The sequence below is a fragment of the Megalops cyprinoides genome, chromosome 9, assembly GCF_013368585.1.
Source record: "Megalops cyprinoides isolate fMegCyp1 chromosome 9, fMegCyp1.pri, whole genome shotgun sequence".
NCBI classification, from domain to species: Eukaryota; Metazoa; Chordata; class Actinopteri; order Elopiformes; family Megalopidae; genus Megalops; species Megalops cyprinoides.
This window is the reverse complement of record NC_050591.1, coordinates 34,283,683-34,311,630: the sequence shown is the minus strand read 5'-3', so window position 1 is coordinate 34,311,630 and position 27,948 is coordinate 34,283,683. Positions and strand designations below refer to the sequence as shown.

Genomic DNA, 27,948 nt, shown 5'->3' with positions numbered 1-27,948 from the left:
GGTCAATAAGTTAGGTGGATGGAATGAGAAGCTGGAACGAGAAGGCCGTGGTGTTTGAATCAGGTTTAAGAGGTAAGTTTTTGAATTTAGAAGCCGACATGACAGAAATATTGCTGCTATTTTACAACACAGCAAGATCCGAGTGTCGTTTTATCACGAGCACTCAGTAATCACTACAAAAAATGTGCCAGAATATTGTTACACCGCGCTGCCAGCGGGGAACAGCGGGTCGCTTTTAATTGTTCGTAAATTATTGCTCGTTCATCACGGCCCTCAGTCAACAAAATAATGTCGTAATAGAAAATACCCGTCTAATACCGCGCTGGAACACATCTTTAATAAGTGCCTGGTAAATCAGACGATGTTAAAGCTGGAGACAATATGTACGACACAGCCAAGCTAGAGCTGTTTGCTTTCCTCTGAGGGAAGCGGTATGATCACTTCCCCTCATCGAATGTACGGGCATGTTGTAACTGAATAAATAAAAAGAGACGTCAATCAATAGCAAACGATTACATTTAGCTTTTAAAAGTTTGGTTACAAAAGTGAGGAGATATCGACTACAAAGTCGCCCCCGGTCTATCGAAACCATTGCAGGCTGAGCTAATGACACGTTCAGTAGGCTACACCAACTCGCAGCAGGGCAAGCGACTTTTACTGAATCTAACAGATCAGAAAGAGAGATCAGGGCAATTGAACTTCATTTTGCAGATATCTGAGCCGATAACCCTCAGTTTAAGTAACGAAAGGGGCCATACTGTCGGAAGGGACATATCTGCTGATGAATGCATTTGCAGAGTTTGACATGAGTGAGATTTAGGCTACTGTTCATTTTCCCCAAAGCAAGATGGACTCTTTCGCTTGTCTGTCTTGTCAGACCCCAGATCGACATTTTGCACAGAGATGCAAATTTGAGTTCGGACCGACAGATATTACAAGGTCAAGTGAACTGAATTATTATTCGGTCGAGGGGAAACTTTTGGACTGAAACGGAACATTTGCGAAGAATGGCTTCATTCCCCCTCGCACCGTGTAAAAAAAGCACCTCCGGTTTGCTGCCTGCTCGCAGTTCGGTCTTACCTGAAAACTGCGACCACAGCGTTGCACTTAAAGCCTAGTCACACTTTGAGAATGAGAGCCTAAGGATACCGTTTGTTTTTGTGTTGTGCAAATGTGACTTTAAGGTCGCCATTCATTAAGTTCCTAGATTTCTTCAAATGACCGAGATACGAGATCACCTATTATTACGAGGTGTCAACTTTACGCCTCGGCTAAGGAAATTAAAGGGCGATCATTCGTGTAGTTTGATTCGCTACCATTCTGCTGTGATACATTCCTTCCAAAGGTTATGAAGTTAAGGCCACATTAACTCACAAATATTGAGAAATAAATTCTGTATTTTGCGGACTGTTAAAATGGGCGGGGCTTATGCACACGACGGTTCGGTGCGGTCTGTAGCAGGGAATTAAAGTTATGATTATCGTTTCACTTTTTTATACATTTGTATTTCTTTGTAGGTCATCATCCATCGAAAAAGACTTATTGACAGAGTCATCTTCATCTTTCCGATATTTCCATTTTCTGTACTAAAGTAAGTACACCCGCATTTCATGTCATCCCATTAATCGTGTTCCACGTTTGTTTGTAACCGTTTGTCAGAGGCTGAGTACTTTATACTACTTTCTATAAACGCTACGCAGTAATGCGTGTAAAGAATATATAGGATCAAATATGTAATATAATATCGTACGTAATAAGGCACGTTATACCGCACAGTTCAGAAATGGTCTGCCAGTTGTTTTTGCCGGCTTGCATAAATATATATGGCAATTCATGCATTCAAAACATAGGTAGGGCACGAACACCTATCCGCAGTAATTACAGGTGCGAGGTGGGAAAAGTAACCGCTAATGAAAAGAACAGCAGGAGCACGCTGTTGTGAACACCCAAGTGAACACAGCTTAATTGTACAGAGCAGCAAATAAGCCACCTGAAACATGTCCTGTAGGTTTTATTCAGGTAAACCATACATTTGCTGTTCACAGCAAGACTGTCTTTCTTTGGGGAGTAAAAACTGTTCTGGTCCTGTTCCGGTTAACAAGGCTGAAATAGTCTCGGAGCCTTGAGTTTGGGATGGTCACACATTATGATAGATATAACTTCAAATAGTGATTTGTAGTATTTTCATCACCGTGCATCACGTTTTCAGAATGGCTGGCGTTAAAAATGAAAATACTGCAGTGATGGTGAACTTTGAACTTTCAGAGCACAGTGGAAAATTTATACAGAGTACTCATTCAAATGTGCACCAATGTCTGTTGAATGAAATGAGCTTATTTAGATGTTAGTAGGTACATACAGAATAGAGAACATGTCACCCAAGTGTCAGTGTTTTGTTTTCTGAGCTAGATGCAGACCGGTGGTCCATGTAGGTGCCATAGTGGGTTCTTACACTGGGAAATTATCTTAAGAATTTCAAAGGATTTGGACTAGTAAATGGCTAAAAGGTTCAGTGCCTGAGAATGGCATTGTTTCTTTTGTTTTGACCTATTGCCCATCCAGTATGACTGAAGTTATCAGGTGTGTTACTTCCTTGAAGTGTTGTTGTCTTCAAATGTGTTATTATGTTTATATGTATTTTTACATACCAAAAGCACATTTTCAACAGAAATTTTGGACATGAGAATAAAAATCATGACAATAACCACATGCACATGCACACACAACACACAGACACAAACATTTCCTGCCATGAACAACTACTTTTGATGGACACTATCAATCCAGAACAGTTGTTCAAGGTAGGAAATGTTTTATGCTACTTTGTTGTAAATCTGTCAAAATATTGTCAAAAAATACCAATCACTGTACGGGTGCACAGATTTCTCTTGAATAACAGCTCAGCTCAGCTCTTCAGAATCGGATTGGATGAAGTCGAGCCCAAAACTGCAGTGAAGACTGATCTACATCACTGCACCAGTTAGGATCCTCACACGTCAGCCTACTAACAAGTATGATGCAAAATATGTTAACATTTGTATAGTAAAAGATAGAGAGTTCATTCTGCAGATGGTCTTACAGTTCTAACAAACAGTGTCCTACCCTTTTACTGTGGAAACTGAGGTGTTGTACATTGTTTCAGGGTGTTTTAGTAGTGTCCTGGGACTGGACCACACAACCTAAAGGTACGGCGTCTCATTGAGTGGAAGAAGTCTGAAATTGCAATGAGAGCAGGGCAGAGTATTTTTGTAGGTTTGGAGACTGCACTATAGTTTATTGGAAAGTGGGCCCGTTTTTGATTCCTTGCATATATTACTGCATAGAGTGGCTTGGGTTCCAGGTATGTGCCCGTTGCAGGGTCGTGTTTGTCTTCCAGTATGTATATGCATGTTATCAGCAGGTTTTCATGAGAATTTCCCCATTGTGACATCATCAATATAAAAGGTGATCAGCAGGAGGTTATAGCCATCAATACATGACCGGCCTTCAGGTCATCAGTGGGTCATCCTGCCCAGTCATGTTTTTTTTTTTTTCTTTTCTAACATCACATTTGCTTTTTTGGGTTTGAGGAGATTTAAGTTTTAGAGTAAGGGCTTACCTCAGCACCCCAGTGACGATTTACACAATGAGGTAAAAATTTTCTCTAAAAAGAAGGGAATGGCTCTGCACAAATATCAACCAGGACTCATCTGCAGTTAGCAAGTGGGAACAAAAACCATAAAATTACACAAGAACAAAATATATGGATTGTGGAAAGATGCATTTATCTTGCAGCAAGTGGATTGTAGAACCACCTGTCTCTATCAGCTGAGGACTAAATCTGGGGTTTTTACCTTTCTGCCTACTTACCACTCATTAGCCCTGGGTGAAGTTTTGTGGGATGTTTTCTTATTAAGGGTCCGGTTTTATTAAAGATGATAGGCGGCGTTTAGATTTCTGAGGTTGGCCAGTTTTTTGTATTCAGAATCCAGTTTTATTAAAGTAGATAGGTGGTCTGGTAGTTGTCTGGCCAGTGCGTTGAGCACTGTTTCTGTTTAGTAACTGAGGCTTCCTTTGTCAAGGTCCAGTCCGCAATTGAAAATGAAAGTAACCGGGAAGAGCTGGGTAGTGCGCTGGTGTGGTCAGCAGTAGCTCATGCTTATTCCCAGCAATTGTAGAATAGAGGAGGGTTGGTCTCAGGTCAACAGGTTTGATCTCAAACAGTTTTTTTTTTTTTCGGTTTAAGTGCTAACTGCATCCTAACAGCAGATGTTTAGTCTTGTTGGTCAGGGGTCAGCTTGTACTGTGGTGGTGAGGGGACTGTGAGTTTTGCTGTTTGCATGTCCTCTTTATAGCTGTGAAATGGTTACATTTGCAGGACAGTTTGTCCTGTGTTTCCGTTTTCATCCAGGAAAAAAAAAAAAAAAAAAACAATAAATGAAGATGTATTGGGTCTTTTGTGTCATATCCCCTTTAGGGGAGCAGTTAGACAGGAAAACCAATTGATTTAAATGCTGCAGATTTTTTGGTCTCTGGTGTCCCTGGTCTGACATTGTGCAGCTGAGAAGGTAACTTAAGAGCTGTGATATTGGCTTTATGGTAGATTGATATGAAATGAATAGGTTAATGAATAAACTGTTTTTCATTTTTTTTATCAGTTGAAAAATGACTGTGAGGTGTAGAAGGATATATATTCAGAAAGAGAAGAATTGTACTTTTCACCACCCCTTTTTATCATAATTTATTTCTCATGGGTAAACTACATGGAATACACGCTGTTTACATCAGCTGTATGTTTATGGGTGCAAACGTACTGTAATCTTCATGTTAGCATTTGAACAGGAGAAAAGAAAATGTACAGTTGGGTAAAAAAGTCTCTTTAGAAAACGCTAAGAAGATGTTCATTTGACCCTCCATCCTGTTGCAAGGTACACAGAAAACAGAGGTCAGAGGTCAGATGTAAGGAATGATAGTTATACACACACATAGGAAAATGATTGCGCTTGCTCAGACTCAGACAGACCTGTTGTCTTATAGTCTGAATCTCTATAAAGGTCTGCCATTCAGGTGGTATGAATGTAATTGTGGTCCACTTTTGATGTTTCAAGGTGATTTTCCATTTTCTAGCCCCACTTTCTTGGTCCGTGGAGACTGTTTCTGTGCAGGAGTAAGTTTCGACTAATTTACCACTGCACGTGTGACACAGCAGAATCTAATGAGGAGCAGATGGCTGGAGTGGCTCAGTTGGCCAGGTGTTCACCGTAAGAGCAGGCCGAGGATAAGGGAATAGAGAATGCGAAGTTGACGTCGCGCCGTGTTGAATTTTGTTTACGCGCCATCTTGTGAGGATCCCGCTGCCTTTCTGTTCGTGAGGTGGAGGCTGTGTTTTGGTTTTCTGGTTTTGGTGATTCTGAAAAACGTCGCCATGGTAGGTCAGTGCTGCTGCATCAAGAACTGCAATAGTAGGCCACACCATCGTTCACGGAGAAAACTGGACAACGGAATACGTTATTTCACTTTTCCTACGTGGAAAAAACACGAAGGGAAGCAGGTTGACGAGGTGACGAGACGACGCCGGATGGCGTGGGTAGCTGTAGTATGAAGGAGGTCCAAGATTATAGCAAATCTTTTTTATTAATAATGCGACTGATCAAACCCACTGCCTGTGACTCAATAAAACGATCAAATTGCTGAATGTTTTTGAAAGTTTTGTATTTTGTTTGGTTTAATAATTGGGCCAAAAAGAGGAATGCCACCTTACCTTTGCGAGTATGACTGTGCTCTTGCAGTTTGCCGGCTTGTGAATTAGCAGTTCTTGCACCCAGCCACTGCAAAACTTGATGAGTTTCTAGGGATTTATAACCTTTAAACTCATGCAAAGTGTATGCACTCAGTCCAAAAACGAGGTAATTTACAATGACCGGGTATGTGAGTGGAGGTAGTGCATCGGGGTCTGTAATCCAGTCTTAGCTGCTAAGTCATATGGATGTACGTTATTTATCGTTGTTAGTTTGTCCGAATACCGTTGCTTGGCACTGCAATTTAATTTCTCGGTAGGGTCCATTTTCTTCCTCTTTCCCCTTCTCCATCTCTTCCCTTCTCCATCAAATTTAAACGATTTAAACAACTTTTTAGCCAAACAAAACAAAAAGTATGCAGGTAACCACCGTAGCAGACACAGGTAAACAGAGCACGTTCCTCACAAGATGGCACCCCCGTCCCAACATGCAACACGGCGTGACGTAGCTTCACATTCTCCATAGGGGTAGGTGGGTCAGCCAAGGCTTCCTCGTGTAACTGCTCTCAGGCACCCAGCAGTTTGTCAGGTACCCCATGAGTTGCTCATCCTCAAAATGGTGGCCACACTTCTCCACTGCAGTTCTCTGTGTGCCTTGTAGTTAAAAAAAAAAATAGCTGTTAGCTGCATACAAGTGTATGGAAGGGCTGTGTTCGTCATGCCTTAGTCAGCTCTCCTGTGGTAGTGCAGAAGTGGTTGTGTTGAACTGACCCCCGTGTATATAATTGGCGATTCCAAAACAGGTTTGCTTAATGGGGGGGGGGGGGGGGGGGGGGGAGCAATAACAAATAAGGAACACGTATTGCGAGCTGACTGAGAAGGTCGTTTTGATTGCTTGGCTTTTGTGCATATATTATCTCAGCTTTTAGCTTGGTTGTTTCACCAGGCGAGGCATGGCTGCTAAGCAAGGGTACGGGGAAAGAAGAGCAGTCGAAGAAAGCAGATTTTGAGATGAAGAGCTATGGGTGTTCTGTGCTCTGCTGAAGGGGCAGTAGCACCTGCAGTGTTGAGAATGTACCCCATTGTGATCATAATTGACTTTATTCATGATCAGCGTCATGTGGTGTTATTTTAAATGATTCGTCACCTTGAATATCTACAGACACCAAAACCTATGCAGCTCCAGTTGTATGTTTTTTTCTCTGGCTGGACAACACCCTCCTCTCTTCCCACGTGCTTCAGAGCGGACATGGGCAGGTGTTTGATTTGAATGGGAATAAATTGGAGGTGTCCTTTTCTGGATCTGTTTAATGATACGCAGAGCAGGATTAGGGTTGTTTTGCCCAGTGTCAGCTGTCTTTGACAGAAAATGGCAGCGTAACCTGAAGAAGTCCCATTATATACTTGTATGCATTGCTGAACGTCAGTATTTGTGTGTCTGTCAGGTTTAGTGTCTCGATACACTTTTACGCAAACTTCCGTTTTTCTGGAAATGCAAATACAATAGAGAGATACAACTTACAAAGCAGGCTTGTTTCCCAGTCATTTTGGTGAGCTTGCTCATCCGTGTTTGCAAAGAAAGCCATAACACGTGAGTTTAATTGTGAGTCAGAGATTGAGGAAAATGATTGAATCCAGTCCAGATTTTTTAGTTCTGTTAACAAAACCCTGACTTCAATTCCTCACTACAAATGCTAAGGCCCACCCCGTTGAATTCAGTCCGGCGCATTTCCACCAATGTCTGCCCAATTCACAATATTGACGATTCATTCAGGTCAGCATGGTTCTGAGTCACCAAACTCAATAAGCAGAACCGCTGCAGTCTGTGTGTGTATTGGTGATAGGATAAGGCATTTAAATACAAGTGCATGCCCTCAAAAGGATCACAGCTCATTAAAACAAAGTGCTCTCGACAAATTTGGGTGATCATAGAGGAAGCCTTAATTGAAATGAGGTGTAAATGATGATAGCATTTTCCTGTTTCCACTCTACTCTAAAACAGCAGACGCAATTACTCGGGATGCAACAGCGGTTCATTGGGCCAGCACGAAGCAATCACCAGGTTTATGATTCATCCAACATCATTAACTCTTTTTTTTCTGAATCAGTGAATCCAACTGGAACAAAATCGGAGGCCTAAAGAACCCAAAGCACTGAGATTACAGTCTGAGTTTCTGATACTGATATCACAGGTCACTTAGAGCTGATTTCAGTTTGTCGAAATTATCCAGTTTTACAGTCAAAATGTTTTTCTTTTTTTTCCTGTGAATGCAAATTTTTCTTCTCTAGTTGTCAAGGTTAGTACATTCATGTCAAAGGTCAGATCCTTAAAGTAGCTGTAAAGCTAAGCTTACTGCCTAGAACCTTTTCATGTTGGTACAACTCTGATTATGACCTGGCCAGCCAAGCATATTCCAACTACAACAATGGTTTTGAAACAAAGATTCAAATGCATGGTTGCATTATGGTATTCGTGATGGAAAACGTCCAAGAGGTCTATTTTGGGAATGTGTTAAAACGTCTGTGCCTAATAACACCATGTGGATTCCATCTAGGTCAGGCCTTTGTGAGTCTGGTGCGTCCTCAGTTCTAGATGGACGAGCCCTGGTTCTGGGCCACGCTGTAGATCACGAGCGGCTGGCCCTCCCTTTGAGAGTGGGTGCGTGGGGATCTGGCGGGCGCTAGCGGCTAACATGCGTGCGCATGCAGATGTTGTCACAGTGCAGTGAGATGGGTTGGCGCGTGTTCCTGACACGGTCAGTTGTGGTCTGTATGTTCAGTTGTTCCTGTGACATTGTTGGATGCACTTTGCACCATCACACTGAAGGTCCGCCTGGATGAGAGAGTCTGCTGAATGGCTGAATGTGAAATGCAATGGGAATGTCGGGCCCAGTCGACTCTGGTCCTGGATATGATCAGTTGTTTTTCATTGTTTGTCCCATCCAACCTCTTGATCACTTCATTTGATTAATTATACCGGTAATTGTATGCAATGAAAATTGATCCAGTGATGTAATTGAGAACTAAGGTTGCACAAATCCAGTACCATCTCCTGCACTCCAGGGTCAGGGTTACCTACCTCTGGGGTAGATGTGTACATTCGGTGGCTTAACTAGTATTCGAAATCCAATTGCATCCAATAAGCTCACCAGAAAAACATCTTACACGCAGAGGTAGAGCTCTGTATGTTTCTCTAGAGTGGTCTGGGGCAGTACGTAGGTGTCATCCCTTTAATATGAACTTTTTTATAGTACACTAACTTTGGCATTGGTGTCCATTTTTGGAGTATCAATGGTAGTCATAACGCTCTGGTAGTTACACGGGGTTGCCTGTTAAAGATTTTCAGCATGCAGGTATTCCTGAGAGGAAGAGTAGGTGTTTTGAATGGCACCAAAATGCAGAGATTCAGTCTCTTTGGAATGAAGAAAAGGAGCACTGTCTTTTTGTTTGTCCTATTGGGGATAATAGTAGTGTCTGTAATAAGTGATTGTGAACTAATTGTAGGTGGCTTTGGTTTAAAAGCGTCCACGAAATACCAAATTGTAAACTGTAAATTGTGAACTCACATGTACCATGTGTTGAATGACTGGTGAATCATGTGGTGGTTGAAGTGATGGTTGGAGTGATGGCTGACACCAGCAGCAGCAGTATGTGATGAAACAAAGTCATTCCAGTGTTCTGAGAGAGAGAGAAACAATGGAAATGCAGTCCCCCTAGAGAGGTCAGTTTGTTTAAATGTGGTTTGTTGTGTTTTTGTCTGTTGCCACTTACCACTCACAGTTTTCTCCTTCCGTGAAACAATTCAGAGCATAACACCAGCTTGACGATTTCATGTTTTCCTTGATCATATGATATATGCATACAATATTTTTCCCCTCACAGAGAGGCAGTGTAAAGATGTCCTGCTGAAATGTTTGATGTGATTTATTTAGCGTAATTTGTACGGTCTACACCACTGAAAGCAATAAGGCGCACTTAAAAAGTGAACTTGGCTTTGTGTCTTAGCCGGCTAACATTTTTAAGACACCAGCTCAAATCTTTAGGGCATTCAATAATCCAAGAACAGTTGTGTGGAATGGGCAAATTTTACAACCTGTTTGCACAACTCATACAGAATACTGCATTGGTTTGGTATGAAACTGGATTTCCATGCCTCCTTTATTCCACTGAAATTTGAAGTATTCCCTTTCATTGTGCATTTTTTGAATGGTGACCAGACAGAACTCAGACGTGTTTGTGTCTTTCGCTGCTGTTGAGTTCTCGGGAAGCACTTTATCCTTGACTGTAATCAAAAAAGGCGCCGCACTCGGTACGTGTTTTGTTGGTGGGCTGTGAGCACCAAGGCCTCCTTTTATACTCTTACTTAACCACGCAGTGCAGCTCGTAGCCTCACGTTCACGGTGAAGAGGAGAAGCGGTCAGTATACTCTCAGTCACGAAATCACCCTAATCCTCATACGCAGACAATCCACTCGATGTTTTCCCGATATCTGCGCATGGCTGCTGGTGTTTGCAGATGCAGCAAGAGGGCAGTATAGCAGAGGAGAGCTGTTCTGAGATCTGTGTTCAGAGCCTGCTTTGGGGCCTGACCAATGTTGGATCTCTGGGCTTGAGAGGCTAATCCAGTTTATAGTAAGTGTTCTTTTAATAGTTATAAACACTTTGGGTGGGGGCAAAGGCAAACAACAAGTAATAAATGCAAAACAGATCGTAGTAACTAAGAGTTTGTAACTTGTTCAGTTGAATTTTCCACTGCAAGAACCTCCCCTGTAATAAATTATGCAATGCAAATAGAACAATCAGTAAAGCAGGAAGTAATTATGGGCATGTATCAAACCAGCGAGGACTGATTTTGTTAAATTTTAAGGCATTCATTGGCTGATTTCAACAGCAGAGCGATTTATCTGTTGGGCTGTAGTCTGGTTTCTGCCGTTTTATTGCATTGTTATTATTAGTAGTAATAGTAGGAGTATCATTATAATTAGTGATAGTAGTAGCAGTAATTATTCATTTATTTATTTGATCAGTGGGCACCATGATCCCAGCCTACATTTATATAAATTTCCTATGTAGTCAGCAGGATATATTATTGCTGTAATTCACATTATGCACCTTGATTAAGGATACAAAAACTGTGCCCCACGGTAGGGAATGAAACCTGCAACTCTCCGAATCTAAGCCCTGCTCCTCTTAATTTGAGATTTTGAAACTGGAGCTGTGATTGTATGTGCGGTAGCATGGCAGAATGTGGCGTGTTACTGTGGGTGCAGCGTGTGATGTTAGCATGTACCCCACTCCTGACTGCTGCTACACTACAGAGTACTGCAGAAACTCTTCATGGGGTCTTCATTGCAAACTTGATGTAAGTGATTGTCTTGGATGAGATGATGCCTTTTTGAAGCAAATCAGGGAAAAAATTAAGCATTTTAATTGTAGGTTATTGTATTAACTAGGATTTTTTTCTCACTACTAAAATATTTTCTCATGGTTGGTTTCTTGCTCCTTTTGTTGTTTGAGAGTTTGGGTCTGCTCAAGTGGAGACAAGCTTTGAAAACATGTGTGATTTGAAGTGTAATTATGACGTTTAATGTTTGATGCACGGGAAGCAAGGAAATAGATTGCTGGGAGCATGTCTTTCTGTCACCGGCTTCTTTTCTGCTGATTCTATTGGATTGTCACTTGTCAGGGCCAGATCCAGTGCTGAAGTCATGTCTTAGTTGGAACTCTCTCAGCAGAGACGAGGGTGGCTGTGTTGGTACAGGTAACTGGAGCGTCTCATGCAAACACGTCACCTCTGAACAGAGGTTCTCCTCGGCCACGCCCACAGCAAGCCCTGTCAGTCCTCAGCTGAACGATGCCCTGGGAGGGCTCACTGCTTCGGGGTGTAGGGGGTGAGTGTGTGGGAAAAGCTGCAGCAGTGAGATGCATTGGGTGCCAGTGTGTGAAATGAATCTGCACCTCTCAGCTGGCATCTACTGAGCCTTTGTGCTTTGTGTATCAGGTTCACTGGAAAGCAGTGTCCCTAGGATCCAGAAGATGAGAGGGAGTTCTGACGGGTCATGCAGATCTTATGGTGACTGGTTATCAGGGAGTGAAATATGCAGGAATCAAAGGGCCATCCGACAGACACAGCCGTAGAATGGCTGGTCATTGTTATTTAACAGTAAACAGTGCACTGTCTGGTAATAACTGTATGTTAGTGTGGGATTAAAACAACTCCTACATGTCCGGTGTTTTTGCTAAATGGTGAGGATGTGTTTTTGATGAGAGTACACATCAGCTGATAAAACAAAATTCTTACATATTTATAAATATGGTCTCTGTAATGCATACATAGTCAGCACAACACCAGACTTGTCATGTTGATAAGAACAAATTGCATTCTGTTTACATTTTTTTGTTAGACTGTAGATTGATTAAACCAGACTCTGGGCTTCCTCCCTGATTAAACCAGACCAGTTGTGCCATATATGGCAAAAATATGGCCTAATTGATCTCTTTCACCCAATTAATCTGGTGTTTGGCCGGCGTTCAGATTAATGACATCACTGTGGTTGTGTTAGCGGAATCGCGGCGGTGGTTCATTATCTCGAGCGCACTGAGAACAACTGCGACCGTGACGTCCCTGCGGGAAGTGAACCGTGTGGAGGGGGGAGCTGCAGCAGCGGTGGCTCTGCCCGTGCTTTACTGTCCCCATGAACCGCCGGGAAGACTTCAGCTCCTTGGCTCTCTCTCCCGCTGGCTTGTGCTGATTGGCCGATTACAGCAGAGTTCATGGAGCACGCCGTGCCCGTGCAGATGTGGTCATTAAATAACGTTCGGTTTGAAGGGGAAAATATAGGGATCGGTCTTAATACTGCAGGGTGTGAGAGAGAAGGGGAAGATGCTCTACAGCCAGTTGTTTTTCCCTCTCTTGTCAGCTGTGCTGGTTGCCATGCGAACGAATCACGTTTGCTCAATGGCTAAACACCCTGCAAGTGGCAGGTTTTGCTCTCACAGACCTTCAGCCAAATGTGGAGGTTTTCCTGCCCTTCCTATTTGTGGAGGTCAAGAACAATGTGTCATGCCCATCAGTATCAGTCCCTCGGGATTGGTTGTTCATATGTGGTCATGCTTTATGACATCAGCACAATGGAATCTGTTTTCCCCTATAGACACTGAAAATGGAACTGAATGAGAGACACAAGCGTAGCTTTACTTAGGAACGGTGTAGATGACTTGACAGGTCTTGTTGAATCATTGCCAAAGCAGTGCATATTTGCATACTGAATACCCGAGGTAGGCCTTGTTGTGGAGGATTCAGATATGTAACTCACTGAGAGGGAGTGTGCGTTAGAAGCCTGTAAGCAAAGTGATAGGGCCGTTCTGACCTGTTACCCCACCCCCCTGCCCCGCCCTCTCAGGGTCAGTATCATGAAGGCTGGCGGAAGGGGGGCGGAGCCACAGTCTGAGGGGGGCACGGGCGGAAAGCGACCCAAACGCAAGTGTCTCCAGTGGCACCCACTCCTGTCCAAGAAGACCCTGGACTTCTCCGAGGACGAAGAGGAGGAGGATGAGGAGGAGCCGGACAAGGTGAGTGGTAGGCCGTGTAGTGAGTATAGACCAATCGGAGGCTGATGGTGTGAGTGGGTGGGGGCATTGTAGAGTGTTATGGAGGCTGGAGGAATTCTAATATTTGTGCAATATTGTCCTGTGCATTCTAGACATTGAGGTCTGTGGGGCCAAGTGAAATTTTGAAAGGGGCAGCATGGGCCGATTTTAATATTTTTCGTAATCTCCTGGCCTCCAATGTCCAGTTGCCGGGTGCTGTATCGGCTGTGAAACGAAGATGAAAAAGTGATACCAAAAAAAAAGATAAAAAAGATTAATTTTACATGTTGTGTGAGGGAGGTGGCTACTGATGACACAAGTTAAAGCTGATCATACTGCAGTTCTGCCATGGACAGAGGAAGAGAGAGGAAAAGAAAGAAACACCTAGCAACCAGAAGTCTCGTATCATGGATCAAAAAAGAAGTAAATAATGCACCACCAGGGTATCTTGCAAATTGTCAGGCCTTGTGATGAGACACAGAAGCATCTGTATGTTTTTCTGGTGGGATGAATGTCTGTCTGTAGGTCAGGAAAGTCCCTGTACTGATGGGAAATCCTGCACACCAGCTTTTTACACCTCTGTCATAAGCACACGCTGACAGAGCTTTACAGTGTTCAGCACAGCTCCCCAGCAGCGACTGGGTTGTCTCAGCTGAAGCCTGTGACAGGATTCTGCTCTGTTTGCAGTGCACAGTAGCAGATAGGTGCCTCTCTGTGCTGCAGCAGCTAACATGCAAACCCTTGTGCTTCATGCTTGGAAGGTGGACCATGCAAATGGGCACGTGTCTCTGAAAAAGCTGCATTCCTGTAATAGTCTATAAAGCTGGATTCTAAAAATAGAACATTTTTAGATTTATGTTTATATGTTTCCAGGTATTGAAGTTCTGTAATTTTGTTAATTAAAAGTGTGATGCATATGAGTGAAAGGGCACCTCGCGGCACACAGAGGGCTTAGATGCACACGTATCGTGTGGCGGCTCAAGAAATGAGGCTTGAGTTTGGACAGAATATTGAAACCACGGTATTTCAGTCGACTGCACACCAGAAGTGATTTAATAAATCCAGATGTGAGGGTTTCCTCAGCTGTTACCTCAGAGGAAGTGTGTAAGGGAAGGGCATTTCAAACGGGGCATGACCTTACACAGAGGGGTGTTGGCTGGGGTGTGTGGGCGTGGCTCGGGGTGTGGCCAGCCTGAAGTCTGGGTGTGTCCCGCCCCCTCCAGGAGTCCTCGATGCTCTGCGGAAAGAGCCGGGGCCCGGAGCCGGAGGCAGGGGCCACGGAGGAAGAGGAGGAGGATGGGGAGGAGGAAGAGTCCTCGGAGCAGCGCGCCCGCCGGCCCATGAACGCCTTTCTGCTCTTCTGTAAGCGGCACCGCTCGCTGGTGAGGCAGCAGCACCCCCGCCTGGACAACCGCGGCGCCACCAAGATCCTGGCTGATTGGTGGGCCGTGCTGGAGCCCAAGGAGAAGCAGAAGTACACCGACATGGCCAAGGAGGTACCCCCACCCCGCCCCGCCCCGCTCCGCCAAAACGTTACCTCTGCGTTATTCTCACGTTACAGACTGCTGCCCTTTAACTGTAAATTCATTTTATTTTTTACAACGGAGCGGCAGAATTTCCTCTCCCTGCTGGCAGGTCTGGTAGCCAGCGCTCATCATGCTAATAGCTCTGTTAATAGCAGCAGGCCTTCCGGCTTTGACACACAAAGGAATGCGAGTTTGCCTTCCAGCCAGCAGCCGCAGTGAGCTCACATCCAGCAGCAGCGAGAGCCAGTGGCCAGAGAGAAGGGGCAGGAGAGCTTTCAACCCTGAATAAATAGCTGCCATTTCAGAAAGTGGAAGACGTGTGTGAGATCACCAGATTTCAGATGCATGTGTTCAGTGCTGCATGTCTGAATCCAAACGTAGCACACCTTCTCTTTTAATCCCTGGTAGCAGCCAGAACATTGAGGCTGCTGTGATGGTTGCAGCTGTAGGCCCACTGTCAGCGTATTGCGCAGACGTCTCAGTCTGGCTCGCCGGAAACCAGACCTGTAGTTTTCGGTGATAAATTAACGCAATGAAGTTAGCCTTTTGTTCTGCGGTTGCTGTCGTGATTAGTTTTGATTGTGAAAATGCATTTTAGAGCTTTGCAGTGCTTCTCTCTGCTGCTTTGGTCTGGTTCTGTGTAATTTGCTCCTGAGTTTGTCTGGTCCAGACAGACTCATTTTCATGTTGGATTATGGGATTAAGAGATGGCTAGTAGTGGCGGCGGGGAGCGAATCACGAGCTGCCAGGTAGCGTTTAAGGCGGGGCAGAGGGACGGTGGAGAAAGCAGGATGAGGAGTGAAAAAGGAGTAAAAAGGGCCACACAGCTTCTTCCTCTGTTACAGTTTGCATGCATTTGTATGCGTACGTCCTGTCCGCTGTGGTGTTGATGCTACAACAAAAATGTACCTGGCGAACGTAAAGCACTTCCGTTCATTAGAGAGAGATCAGAACAAGGCAAGCAGTAGTTTGAAGCCTGTCACGCATGTGATTGGACTCTCACTCTTAAGGACTCACCTGCTTACATTTCACAAGACTTCTATACAGATTACTTGGGACTGGAGTGATAACATTAACCAGAAAATTAGTTCTGTTAAAAATATAAATCAGCAGGCAAGATGTAGAAGAGAGGTGAGAGATTAGAGATAGATACATTCTGAACTGTTAGTCCTAAACTACTTTCAGTGCATACTCAAATGTGTTTTCTGTAATTAGAAAATTAGTTTGGTAAAAAATACAATGAAAGCCATGTAAATCTGTAGGTGAGGTAGAATTATATACTGTACTATACACCCTAAGGTGAAACATTTCTAATACATACTCATGTGGTTTTTCACTTTACACACATTGAATCTGTATGAAAGCATTGTGCTTCTCCTGTCCTTCAGTACAAGGATGCTTTCATGAAGGCCAACCCTGGGTACAAATGGTGCCCACCAACCAATAAGCCAGTGAAGACCCCCTCCCCTACATCCACCTCCCGCAAAAAGGCCTGGCCTTTCCCCCCTGAGCCTTCCAAGGACTGCTCCCTCTCCAAAAAACCGCCCCAAGCCGACAGCACCCCGCTCCTCAACTTCGCCATGGCAGGTAGGCCCCCGTTCAGTCCCACCTGCAAACCGAGAGGAAAGGGGGCCTAGTGTGCACTGTCCTGAGGACCTGTGTCCCCGTGTCTGACCCGTTCTGATGTCCTTCTGCAGATCCTACAAAAATGGGAGGCCTGAGCATGCTACTGTTAGCAGGAGAGCACGCACTGACAGCTCGAGAGGTAAGCGCAAAGTTGGAGGCCCTCCTGAACCCTCCGCCTTGCCGTGCAGCATTAAATTACATTATTGTCATTTATCAGACACTCTTATTAAGTAACTTACATAGGTTACATTTTTTTTACATGTTACACTGTACATTTAAACAGCTGGATATTTACTGGGACAATTACCTTGCCCAAAGCTACAGCAGCAGTAACCCAGCGGGGAATTGAACCAGCAACCCTATTTTTGGTTATGAGCCCTGTTGCTTACCACTAAGCAACACCGCGTCCCTGTGTAGCACAGCACTTATACTGGCCAAATACAGTAACTTTGGTTTTGCTAATGGGTGGATTCTAAAGCGTTACATTAACATATGCATCTTTATGGTTACCCAGAAAGGGCCTTGTTCAGTTGACTTTGAATTTTCATCAATGAGCACACAGCCTAAACCACTGGGATGCACAGCTGGGGGTGGGGGGTGGGGGGGGAGGTGGTGTGGGTGGTCAGGGGAGAGATGGGAAAGGGGAGCTTCCTCACATTCAGAATTCTGCTGTTATACCAGAGTCTCACTACATATTAAAAATGACAAATACATACAGCTTCCAGAATGGAGAAGTCAGAGGCTTGCAGAAACCCTATTCTAATCCCAAGAAACAGATCAGTGAGATTGAAAGGCAGTGGCCAGCTAAGACGTTAATATTGCCCTGTTAAAAACTACTGAATGTGGAGCAGTATTAATACAGAAATTGAATGCATTATATTAGTAATATATTTTATGTGTTTCCTGAGGTGATGAGATTATTGAGTGAAAAGTTGGTTTTAGACTGCCTCCTCCATGGAGCCCTCTAAAAGCTCTTCCTGTATATGCACATTTTTATTGCACTGATTACAATGAAACAATGAAAGCTAACGGCGTTCAGTTTGCCACAAAGGGATCATCACAGTCATGTTAATAAGAAGAGCTGTTGGTAAAATGCAGAGATATGTGCAGAGATCTCTCTGCGTATGCAGCACGCAGTTCTCATGACCTTAATGAGCACCTGATTGTGGCTGGAGTTAACAGGACCTGGCAGCGTGTCCAGCAGCTGCAGTTTGCACAGTGCACTCCAGGAGACCCTCGCTGACAGAGCTCTGTGTGTGTGTGTGTGTGTGTGTGTGTGTGTGTGCGCACGCGCTGTACCTGTGTATGTGTTTGAGATTGTGCTGTAAACAAGCATGTGAATTTGTGTTTCTGAGTGTTTCTTGTGTATGTGTTCATGAGCACGTGCACTTTGTTTGTATATTTGTATTATTGTGTAAGAGAGTTTGCTTTTTTGTGTGTATGTGTGTGTGTTTATATGTGTGTGTGTGAGTCTGTGCTGGTATAATGGCGTACATGGCCATGTGTGTGAACCTTTTTGTTTGTACGTATATTCTTGTGAATGTATGTGTGTGTGAGTGAGTGTGTCCCAATAGTCTATCACCTACACTGCTACTGAGGGTGTGGGTTTGGTGTGCGTTTGGGTTTGTATCTGCGGCTGAGAATGTAGGTGAGGGTATGACTGTGCAGCGGGGGGGGGGGGGGGGGGGGCTGCTCTCAGTATGTGTGTGCAGGCTGTGTGGTGCTGTGGAGCCGGTGTGGGGTGGACACAGCTCCTCACACACCCAGCCTGGGCCCCCTGTCGGGGCGGGGGGGGCAGATTAATGGTGGGCTGGGGGGGAGCAGGCTACGCGCCCAGCTGCACCTCTGCATTGAGCCACAAATCACCCATGGCGTGCGCAGGCAGTAGGAGCTCGGCGGCCGCGCAGTTAACCGCCGGCCGTGTCGCTGCGAGCGCTGCGTTAGCGGGCGGAGCGCTGAGCACCAGCGTTGCGTTCTCACAGCCTGCTGCTGCACCCTGCCCCGCCGCTGCTCCTCACACTCCACTCACCCGCCTCAAATTGATCCTAATTGCTTCAAACAGCAGCTGCCACGCTGCAAGTGCCACGGGGGGGCAGTGTGGAGCAAGACGCAGTAAGAAGGCATTCATGGGCTTTATGAAATGGCGTTGCATCCCTTACTGTTGTAATGGTAACGTATAAAGACACAGATAAAGAAGAAAATATATATTTTGGGGGAAATATTCTTTGAGGAATGAGGTGTAATATATTTTGAATTGCATTTGCTCTGCTTGTACTAGATCCCCTCAAGGGCATCCCCAGTGACTGCAGACTCAACCAAGCAGAGCACCAAGTCAGCCTTATTCCAGCTCGCTGAGGTAAGAGGTCAAAGGTCAGCAGAGTACACGTTGCAACTGCAAAAAAAAAAAAAAAAAAAAACCAGGATCTCGCTGCACTGTAGAGACCAAACCATGTTCAGCTGTAAGGAGTCCCTTGTGAATGGAGCTGTACAGTGCCCTAGCAGGGCATTTTGGGTTCATTTCCGGTCTCTTGTTTTCTTTCACCTTAAATGTTGTTTGAGGGGGTTAAAAAATAGCTGACAATGCTGCTTTTGTATCTAGTTCTCAATGACTTGAGAAAGCACAGAGGCTTAACTCAGATGGCATTGAATGTGGCATGAATCAGTGAGGTAAATGGCAATGATTTGACTTTGATTTTGATTTTACCGATTTGTCTCTTGATGTCATTAACTAATACCAGTAATGTAATGTGTCTGTCTGCTGGAATTTATTTTACTAAACTGTAGCTGTGTGTATGTGAACAGTGATATTATCACCCCAGAGATTTACAGTACCAGTTGAAAGACATCAAAACTATGAAATAACACATGGAATTATGCAGTGTTTAAAAAAAGTGGCAAACAAATAAAAACTATCTTTTATATTCTTCAAAGTAGCCAAAACATTAAAAAAAAATTAAATACATTATTTTGCAAAGAAATTCATACATAGGCATCAACCACACCATGTATATTTGTCTAAGGAACAAATTCCAGGAATTTAAGCATAAGTCTCTAGATCAAAATGTCTTTGAATGCACATTTCCCATTGTCTTAATCTGGTGTGTCCAAACCTTTTGCTGGTACTGTACTGTACATTTCCTTAGATTAATAGCTTGTCCACTGTTCTATCACTTCTCTGAAAGAGCATTCAGAACTTGGATTTACAAACGATACACTAGCAGTTTTCTGCATTTTGGTAACTGCCAGCCTTCCCCTGGGGGTGTTTTCAGAGAGCAGTTGAAGAGAGGCATGGGAAAGCAAAGAGAGACAGAGGCCCAGTTTCCTGTCTGGAAGGGAAGTGGTCACTGTCCCCTGGGTGAAGGGTTGATAAAGACACTCCCCACTGTGTGTAGTGCTGCCAGGTGCTCTCTGCTGATTTTAAAAGATTATAAATGCTAAGATTCTGTGAGAGGTGTAATCCTGCGTACTCCAGATGGATATTGGGCGCACACAATGAAAAAAAAAAAAGTACTGTGCTTAATATGTTTGTCCCTAGCGTGCGGTCCTGAAAGATTAATAACTCTTTTTGACTCAGTCTCTGTGATCACACAAAGGCCACAAAAGATCACAAGCATTTCGCGGGGGGATTTTCTGTTTTGGCCCAAGCTGATGTCATTTATTCACTGATAATTGAGCACTTTTGTGCCTCTGTGAGGCTATAAAAAGATGCACTGTATACAGATATACCTACTTGAAAGGCGAATCTTAACAGGCTGATAGATTGCTCATTGATCTTGTTCTTGAAAGACAATCCAAGCTGAATCAAAGGCACATTCATCTGAATCAGGCTGTTTGTTAAAGTGCAGGTCAATATGCAGCCTGGAAGATAAGCTTAAAGTGTACAAAGTGTGAATCAATACGCATGCCCAGTGAGTGAATCATTTATTTTGGTTTTGGAGTCATACTCATCAAGTAGTAACTAGACAACTTTGATGCATTGTCAAATGATTTCTGAGGCGTATTTACTTAGATAAACTTGGATTTGGGTTGATTGTGCAGTTGGTGGGGGATTGCGCTGGGCAGCAGTTGGAGTCTTTAGGATCAGACCCAGAGGGGAAACAGAGAGATGCCATTGATAATGAAACCCAGCACTCACACAACTGCTTCAGCAAAAGCAACAGCTCTCTGCGCAAACTGCAGTTTTTTTTTTCCATTTGAAACCTTTCCATCTGTTCTGGGCGCCACTTATTCTTAGATTCTGATCTAGAGAATCAGACACAGAGCTGGGTCAGGCTTCATTTTGTGGGCCACAATTTAAGGAAATTCCATTTAGTGTGGCACTGTAGATGTTTCTGTGTCTGACTCATATGTAAGTCAGTGAAACATTAACCTGAAATGTCCCGAGAGGCTCACCGCCGTAGTGCAACACCCAAACAGGACGTAAGTGGAGATTTGGTTTGGCAGTGTCGGCTGATCTTCGGTGATTTGGTGGAGGTGGTGTTTGGAATGAAAGAGACGGTTGTTTCTGCTTTGCAGATCTCCGCCGGTACTCCCCAGCCCACTGCCGCAGACACAGCCACGGAGGGGAAGGCCTCCCAGGTGGATCTCTCAGAGGTGAGGCGTCCTCAGGTGGATGTGCCTGCAGGTGAAGGGACCTCTGACCTATCAGCTCCATGTGCGATGTGATGTCATTTCCTTCACCTGCAGATCTCACCTGGAACGTCACGGCTGGGAATGACCGACCCGCCTAAGACTGCCGAGGGGTCTCCTACGTTTCAGCTGCCGGAGGTATAATTATTACTCACCACAGCCATAATGCATTACATTATTGTCATTTAGCACGCGTTTTTATCCAGAGTGACTTACGTAGGTTAGAATTTTACATGTTATCCGTTTGTACAGCAGGATATTCACTAAGGCAGTTGTGGGTTAAATACCTTACCAAAGGATGCAGCAGCAGTGCCCCAGCAGGGAATCAAACCAGCAACCTCTCGGTTAGGAGCCCTGCTCCTTACCCACTATGCTATACCCAGATACAGCCATACTGCTCAGAGGTTGTATGTGGGATCACTGAGGTCGACTTGTAAGAAATGTTCCATTCCAGCCTTTCTCCAGGCTTACACTGGCTACTGATGTCTGGATGAAGGAGAGGATAGGGTCCTCTGCTTATTTGAGAATAGCAGTGACAGTTTGTTGAGGGAGTGGGGAGGGGGTGACTGTTCCATCCCAGTGTTCCATTCCAGCTTCCAACAGAACGCTGGAGCGTTCTGTTCCAATCCCTGAACTTCCATTCCTGCTGAGGTGATTGTCTCAGCAACAAAGTAGCAGTTCCTCTGGGTGTTTTCCTCAAGCGACTTCAAGTGCAAACTTCCTTCCATTCATGCAAATATGGACAAATGCCCTGCTCTGATCGCTAATGCTCTTCTGTATAAAATACAATGTTACCACTCGCTTGGATGGTGAAATATATGTCTGTACTGAGAAGTATGATGTTATTTTCTAGTGTGATTGGGAAGAATGGTAGAACAGGGTCACTTGCATCTTACAGCTTTCTAAGGTCAAATTGCACCCCCTTACCTTGTCCTAGTGCGAGGGATGGAATTAACTTTCTGTGTTAAGTCAAAAAAAAGCTATGTGAAGCACTGCCATTTTCGTCTTTACTGCTGTTGTGCGTTTTTGTAGGGAGTTTGACTGGAACTGATAAAATAAATGTCCAATTTCGTTTGTGGGCTGTGGACAGGAGCAAACAAATCGCATGACTGTGATAATGCTAAAATGCTCTGTGTGCAGGGGGACGTTCTGTGCTTGGGCATTTGTGCTTCCCACTCGCTGTAGAAATGATTGACTTCATGGTTTTTGTGAGCAGGTCTCCAACAGTAGCCAAGCAGAGGGACGACAGTGTGGCCAATCAGCTCTCTTCCAGCTGGCTGAGGTGGGTAGCTCCAGGCTCACAGTGTGACCTCTCCTCAGACTCAGCCTATGGGCAAGGGGCACAAGAGTGCTGCGTTTAGGGAGCTGGGGTGTGGGCGGTGTGGGGGGTTTGGGGGTATTGAGAGAATTACATAATAATTATGTTAACTGCATAATTACCTAATATATGTTATTATGACCTGATTAGAGTTATGTGTCATAATTGCAAACACAACATTTTTGTGCTCAAAGTCGCTCTGGATAAGAGTGTCTGGTAAGTGAATTTAATGTAAAATAATTTCTGCCATCTGCTGGCAATAGGCAGCAGTGCAGGTGTGCTATCTTGTGGTCATATTTAAGCACACACGTTCATTTCTTACTATTAACTATTTATTTGGATGGTGTTACCTATTTTCTAGGCATACAAATACAATGTAGGACAATAAATGACAATGAAGGAATTGTTAAATGGCTATTTGCAGGGCAGCAGTGTGGTGTTCATTACATTAGTGTCATTGCGACACTCTTATCCAGAGCAATTTACATAGGTTACATTTTACATACTATGCATTCATACAGCTGGATATTTACTGAGGCAATTTTGGGTGAAGTACCTTGCCCAAGGGTACAACCACAGTGCCCCAATGGGGAATAGAACTGGCAACCTTTCAGGTACAAGCCCTGCTCATTACCGCTACACCACACTGCCGCCCAGACTTGCTGTGGTGCCACTGCAGTGTTTCACCTCTGTCTCGCTGCTTGTGTGGCTCTTTCAGATGTGCCTGGCATCTGAGGCAGGGAAGATTGAAGTCCTGTGCCCACGGCCAGGAGGGGACTCCCCCGCTGCCCCACCCACGGGCATCGCCACGGAAACGGGCTCCAAGGAGCAGGCGGGCGGCGCTCAGGGCTCCAGCGGCCTCCCTCAGTCCCCGCCCTCCCCCTCCTCCTGCCTCTCGTCCGTCTCCGCCTCCTCCACCCCGACCGAGGCGAGCCCCCCTCCTCCCGGCGCGCCCGAGAGCGCGAAGAAGAAGAAGAAGAAGAAGAGGAGGAGGGAGAGGAGCGGGGAGCAGCAGACGGAGGGCGGCAGCCCGAGCCCCTCCTCCAAGGCCTGCAAGCGGAGCCTGTCCTCCGAGTCCGACCTCGACAGCCTCATCGACACCATCGACGCTGTGGCCAAGGGCTCCTGGCGGGCGGACGAGGAAGAGGACGAAACCGCCAGGAAGAAGGCTCCCCCGAAAACTGAGGAAAAGGCCGGCCCTGGGGAGCCCAGCCCGCCGAAGAAGAAGAAGACGAAGCCCAAAGCGAAGAAGCCCTCCCAGCCCCAGGTGAAGGAGGAGGAGGTGGAGGCAGAGGACGGGCCTGTGGAGGCAGGCGCGCTCGCACCCTGCCCAGGGAGCGAAGGGGACACGGGCGAATCCGCGGTGAAGACGGAGGGGGTCCCTGCCCCACCCAGCCCCCACGCCGTCCCACTGAAGACGGAGGACACGGCCACGCCCAAGCCAGAGAGCTGCGGGTCCAGGAAGTCAGAAAGGACCTGCAAGGGCGCCCTGTACAAGACTCTGGTGTCTGAAGGAATGCTGACCTCCCTGAGGGCCAGCGTGGACAGAGGTCAGCCTCTCACCCCAGCATCTCCCTCACAGTCAGGGCTCCTGTCTGTTTGTGCTGAGGCATTATGTCGATGCACATTACTTGCTGAACAGATAATACGTTGAACATTTAGCTCCCGTTCTGAGTGAATTTTGCATGACTGGCTCTGTGCAGTGTGCTTGCTGCATCCATGTGTGCATGTGTGTGTGCTTAGGGAAGGTGGTTCTGCCACAGTGCTGTCTTCTTATGTGGGGAGGTGTCTTTAGGTTGACGGTGGAGTGTGTTTAGCGATTAATCAAGGAGATTGGTCAGGACAGTCTGTGTGGTCACAGGGGATTGGCTGCAGGGTGGTTGGTGATTGCTGTGTGCTCTGCAGGTAATAGAAGCTGATTGGTGAGGGTAGTGTTGTGATTGTATGTGATTAGCTGGTCGGGATGTGCCGCAGGGTGATTGGTGTGTACTCTGCAGGTAAGAGAGGCTCGGGTCGCGGGACTGTCTCAGACCTGGAGAGCAGCTGGACTGATGAGAGCTGGACGTTCACTCAGTCAGGCGCCAGCAACGCCAAGAAGCTGAAGAAGTCAAAGTCGAAAGACGAGTCTGTTCCTGGGTGAGTGCCTTCATAGCGGTGTGTTTATTTACCTCGTCCTCACAGCAATATGCATCATCGCTACACACAAAGCAGTATTACCTACAGCAAATTGTTTGTTCCAACACAACAGTGACATTACATGACCTGATAAAGGTGTTGGCCAAAGGTTAGTTAATGGTAACTCTGGATTCAAGCTGAATTGGTCCAGCACTGCCCAGGAGGCCTGGCTGGTTGTGTGTGAATGGGCTTCCTGGATTCTGTAGCCTGGGATCTTGCTCATCATACCCATCTCTCCATCCTGCACAGCCTAGGGAAGCTGGAGGAGGAGTTTGAGAAGAAGTTCAACAGCCTACCCCAGTACAGCCCGTTGACCTTTGACAAGAAGAGCACCTGTGTCACCAGGAAGAAGTCATTCAGCGGGAACGGAGTCCTGGAGCAGCCCAAAGCCAGCAGGGGTGAGCAGAGAGCATTCTGGGAAATCTGCCAGAACCAGCATGCCCCATAGTCTCCGCAAGCAGCATTTACAGTCAATATTTTGTGTGTTATTTTCCAGTATCTGCTGCTCCTTTAACTTAAGGATGTCATCAGTATCACTCAAAGCTGCATGTTTTTTTTACTATAGGTTCATCTCCATCACAGAAAAAGAATTTATTCCACAAGATTGTTAGCAAGTATAAGCACAGACCAGAGAGATCCAGTTCCTTGGAAAAAGGTGATTTGGAGCATTAAGGTCATATTCTTGTGTGTTTTATTTAAAGGCTGAATGTTTTTTTTGCTTGGAAGTGTTCTTCAAGTCTGGTCAAATTAGGTTGTATTGGTAGAAATGCTTTTTGTTGTTGCCTTGGTATAACAGAATATCATGCTTAGAGCTGAAATCTGGGTCTGCTAATGGAGAGCAGGGCACTGTAATTTGATGCTGTGGTTGGTACAAACAAGGCCAGATGCCTAAAGCCTCAGATGTTCCTGGGTGTAAGTTCATGTCTTGATGTTTTGCATCTCCTCATGAATTAAAGGTAAACACACACTGTTAATCCAGTGCAACCATCAGCAGTACTGTAACGTATTTACAGCCTCCCATCATATAGTATGCACGCTGTGACATCATTGACATTTAGCGGATGCTCTTTTCCAGAGCAACTTACACAGGTTACACTTTTTACATGTTACCCATGTATACTGCTGAATATTTACTGAGGCAGTTGTGGGTTAAATACCTTGCCCAAGGTACTTGGTACTTGGTACAAGGTACTGCAAGTACCAGCAGTGCAGCAGCAAATCGAACCAGCAACATTTCGGTTACAAGCCCTGCTCCTTACCACTATGTTACCCATGTTTCCCATGCCCCATAGCAGTTAGATTTGCTCTCTACCCAACAATCAGGTAATAATATGTGCGTCTCTGTAGCCATAGTGACTGAAAATGCATCCCAGAAGGCCAAGCAGCTGGCCCCGTGCAACAGGCCCCCCGCGGAGGGACAGGGCGGGACGGAGGCGCTGGTGGGCAGCCAGAAGAGGAAGGCCAGGAAGAGGAAGATCACCCACCTGGTGCGCACGGCCGACGGCAGGGTGTCCCCTGCAGAGGGTGAGTGGCATGGCTGGAGGCCACGCTGTCCCATGATCCTCCAATCCTCCAGTTGGCAAGATTTACTCCTCCGCAGCTGTGAATGGTTGTGACTCATAATCGTTTAATCTATTTTGTAAATGTCAACAATGCGCGCGCGCACACACACACACACACACACACACACTACATTACATTACATTACAATCATTTAGCAGCCACTTTTATCCAGAGCGACTTCCAGCACAACAGAACATAAGTGTATCCATTTATCCATTCAAGCTGAATGATCAACAGTGTCAGACCAGGCTAACAACACTCCCAGCCCAGTACATGTGAGCATAACACTACTGAAGCCCTACCACAAGTTAACTTGTGCTCTCTGACTAGGCAATGGAAGCCATGTACACTACCATACATCAGTCACTAGAATACAAAATCCAAAAACATCACAATACTATATGTAAAATAAGCAGCAAACACACACAAAGGCACACTTACATATATTTGGACAGAAACAGAAATGGATCAATAGAGATTTTATTATAAAACAGTCCTTAATAATGCTGTTTGCTCCATAGCTGTGAAGGGACTTGGCCATGAGCTTGCTTTGAGGGCTCTGCTTTTCTGTCAGCAGAGAGCAAACCCAGAGAGCTGATCCAGGATCAGGATAAACAGCCATCACCCCAGAAGACTTTATGCAAGGAGGGAGGGTCGCAGGAAGATCCGGGGCCGCGTGAGGCGAGCAGCGTTCCTGCGGACGGGCCCGCCGTGTCCGACCTCCCGGGATTCTTCAGCCTGGCGGCTCTGGCGGAAGTGGCGGCCATGGAGAACGCTCACCGGTGAGTCACACAGCGCCCTGCCTCTGCTCCCGCCCCGCAGCAATGTCACACACTTTATTATTTATATATTTCAATATACTTTCATATAATATCTATTTCATATAATCAACATATATTAATATTTCAGTCAAAATGTAATGTAAATGACAAAAATATAGTTTGATATAGTATGCATTCATTTAATATAGTAAGCTTCAAGTAAAATTTAAGTTATCTTTTAAAAATTAAATCAAATATTGCTCCACCGCATGAACAGGTCTTTTTTTTCCCCTTAGTTATGCATACATGCTAGGACAGCTAACAACATTAGCCTCCTCCTCTCTATAGAGCTTTATAGTTTCTCTTGTTTTCTTTAGAGGCCAGCATGCTGCCAGCTTGCCTCGTGAGGGCCAGTCAAAGGACATGGCCCAGACCCCAGTCCTCATCTCCTGTGCCGATCAGTGAAACGCCACCCTTAGGACACACAGACATGGTGTGCATCCCTGTCCTAACCTCCAAGCCATGACCTGTGAGCGGAAGGTCACTGTGGGGAAAGTAGCTCTGAGTGACGCAAGCTCAGATCTGGGCTGGGTGGGAAAGCAGGCCTCTGAACACCTTCGGTACAGAGAGGACTTCTGTGACTTCCAGAGGCTCTGCCTTCCAGCCTAGGGAGCGGCCTCCACAGCCCCACTGCATGGCTCTTCCACCATGGTGGCTGTGGTGGATTTAGCATGAAGGAATCCTGCCAATCAAAGGTCGAGTTTGCAGACAAAAAATTGCATTTGAAAGACTGAAAGATCTCTGCTTGGACAGGATGTCCTTCCCACGTGAATTTCTTTTTTCTGTTATTCTCTGCCTGATCTAATCAGCTCTTGCGAGATCTTGCCTCCTGTTACCAGATGCTTTTAGTAGAAATAAGTTCCACTGATGTCCTGAACTCCCTGCTGTTTGAAACCAGACTGGCACACTAAGGGTTGATTATCTTCAAGAACTCTAAATGGCTTCCAAATATGACCTCCTTCCCTCTGGGTGAGTTCATTATCAG

At 45.4% G+C, this 27,948-nt stretch overlaps 1 protein-coding gene across 1 annotated transcript; it reads left to right on the top strand.

Moving 5' to 3' along the window:
- Positions 1 to 27,642, top strand: LOC118783833 (HMG box transcription factor BBX-like). The gene is made up of 17 exons (XM_036537790.1): positions 1 to 72; positions 1,518 to 1,591; positions 13,119 to 13,287; positions 14,529 to 14,801; positions 16,220 to 16,418; positions 16,529 to 16,596; positions 18,736 to 18,813; positions 20,973 to 21,050; positions 21,144 to 21,224; positions 22,303 to 22,368; positions 23,123 to 23,954; positions 24,402 to 24,540; positions 24,829 to 24,977; positions 25,145 to 25,234; positions 25,927 to 26,103; positions 26,720 to 26,924; positions 27,281 to 27,642. Exons 3-17 carry the CDS (start codon positions 13,129 to 13,131, stop codon positions 27,366 to 27,368), a joined length of 2,682 nt encoding a protein of 893 aa, XP_036393683.1. The 5' UTR covers positions 1 to 72; positions 1,518 to 1,591; positions 13,119 to 13,128; the 3' UTR covers positions 27,369 to 27,642.
- The last annotated feature ends 306 nt before the right edge of the window (positions 27,643 to 27,948 follow it).

Bases quoted from the DNA above. Each gene is read 5' to 3' on its own strand.
- LOC118783833 (XM_036537790.1), top strand. From the start codon at position 13,129: ATGAAGGCTGGCGGAAGGGGGGCGGAGCCACAGTCTGAGGGGGGCACG. The intron at 13,288-14,528 runs GTGAGTGGTAGG...CGCCCCCTCCAG, and splicing joins ATGAGGAGGAGCCGGACAAG to GAGTCCTCGATGCTCTGCGG. The intron at 25,235-25,926 runs GTGATTTGGAGC...GCGTCTCTGTAG, and splicing joins ATCCAGTTCCTTGGAAAAAG to CCATAGTGACTGAAAATGCA.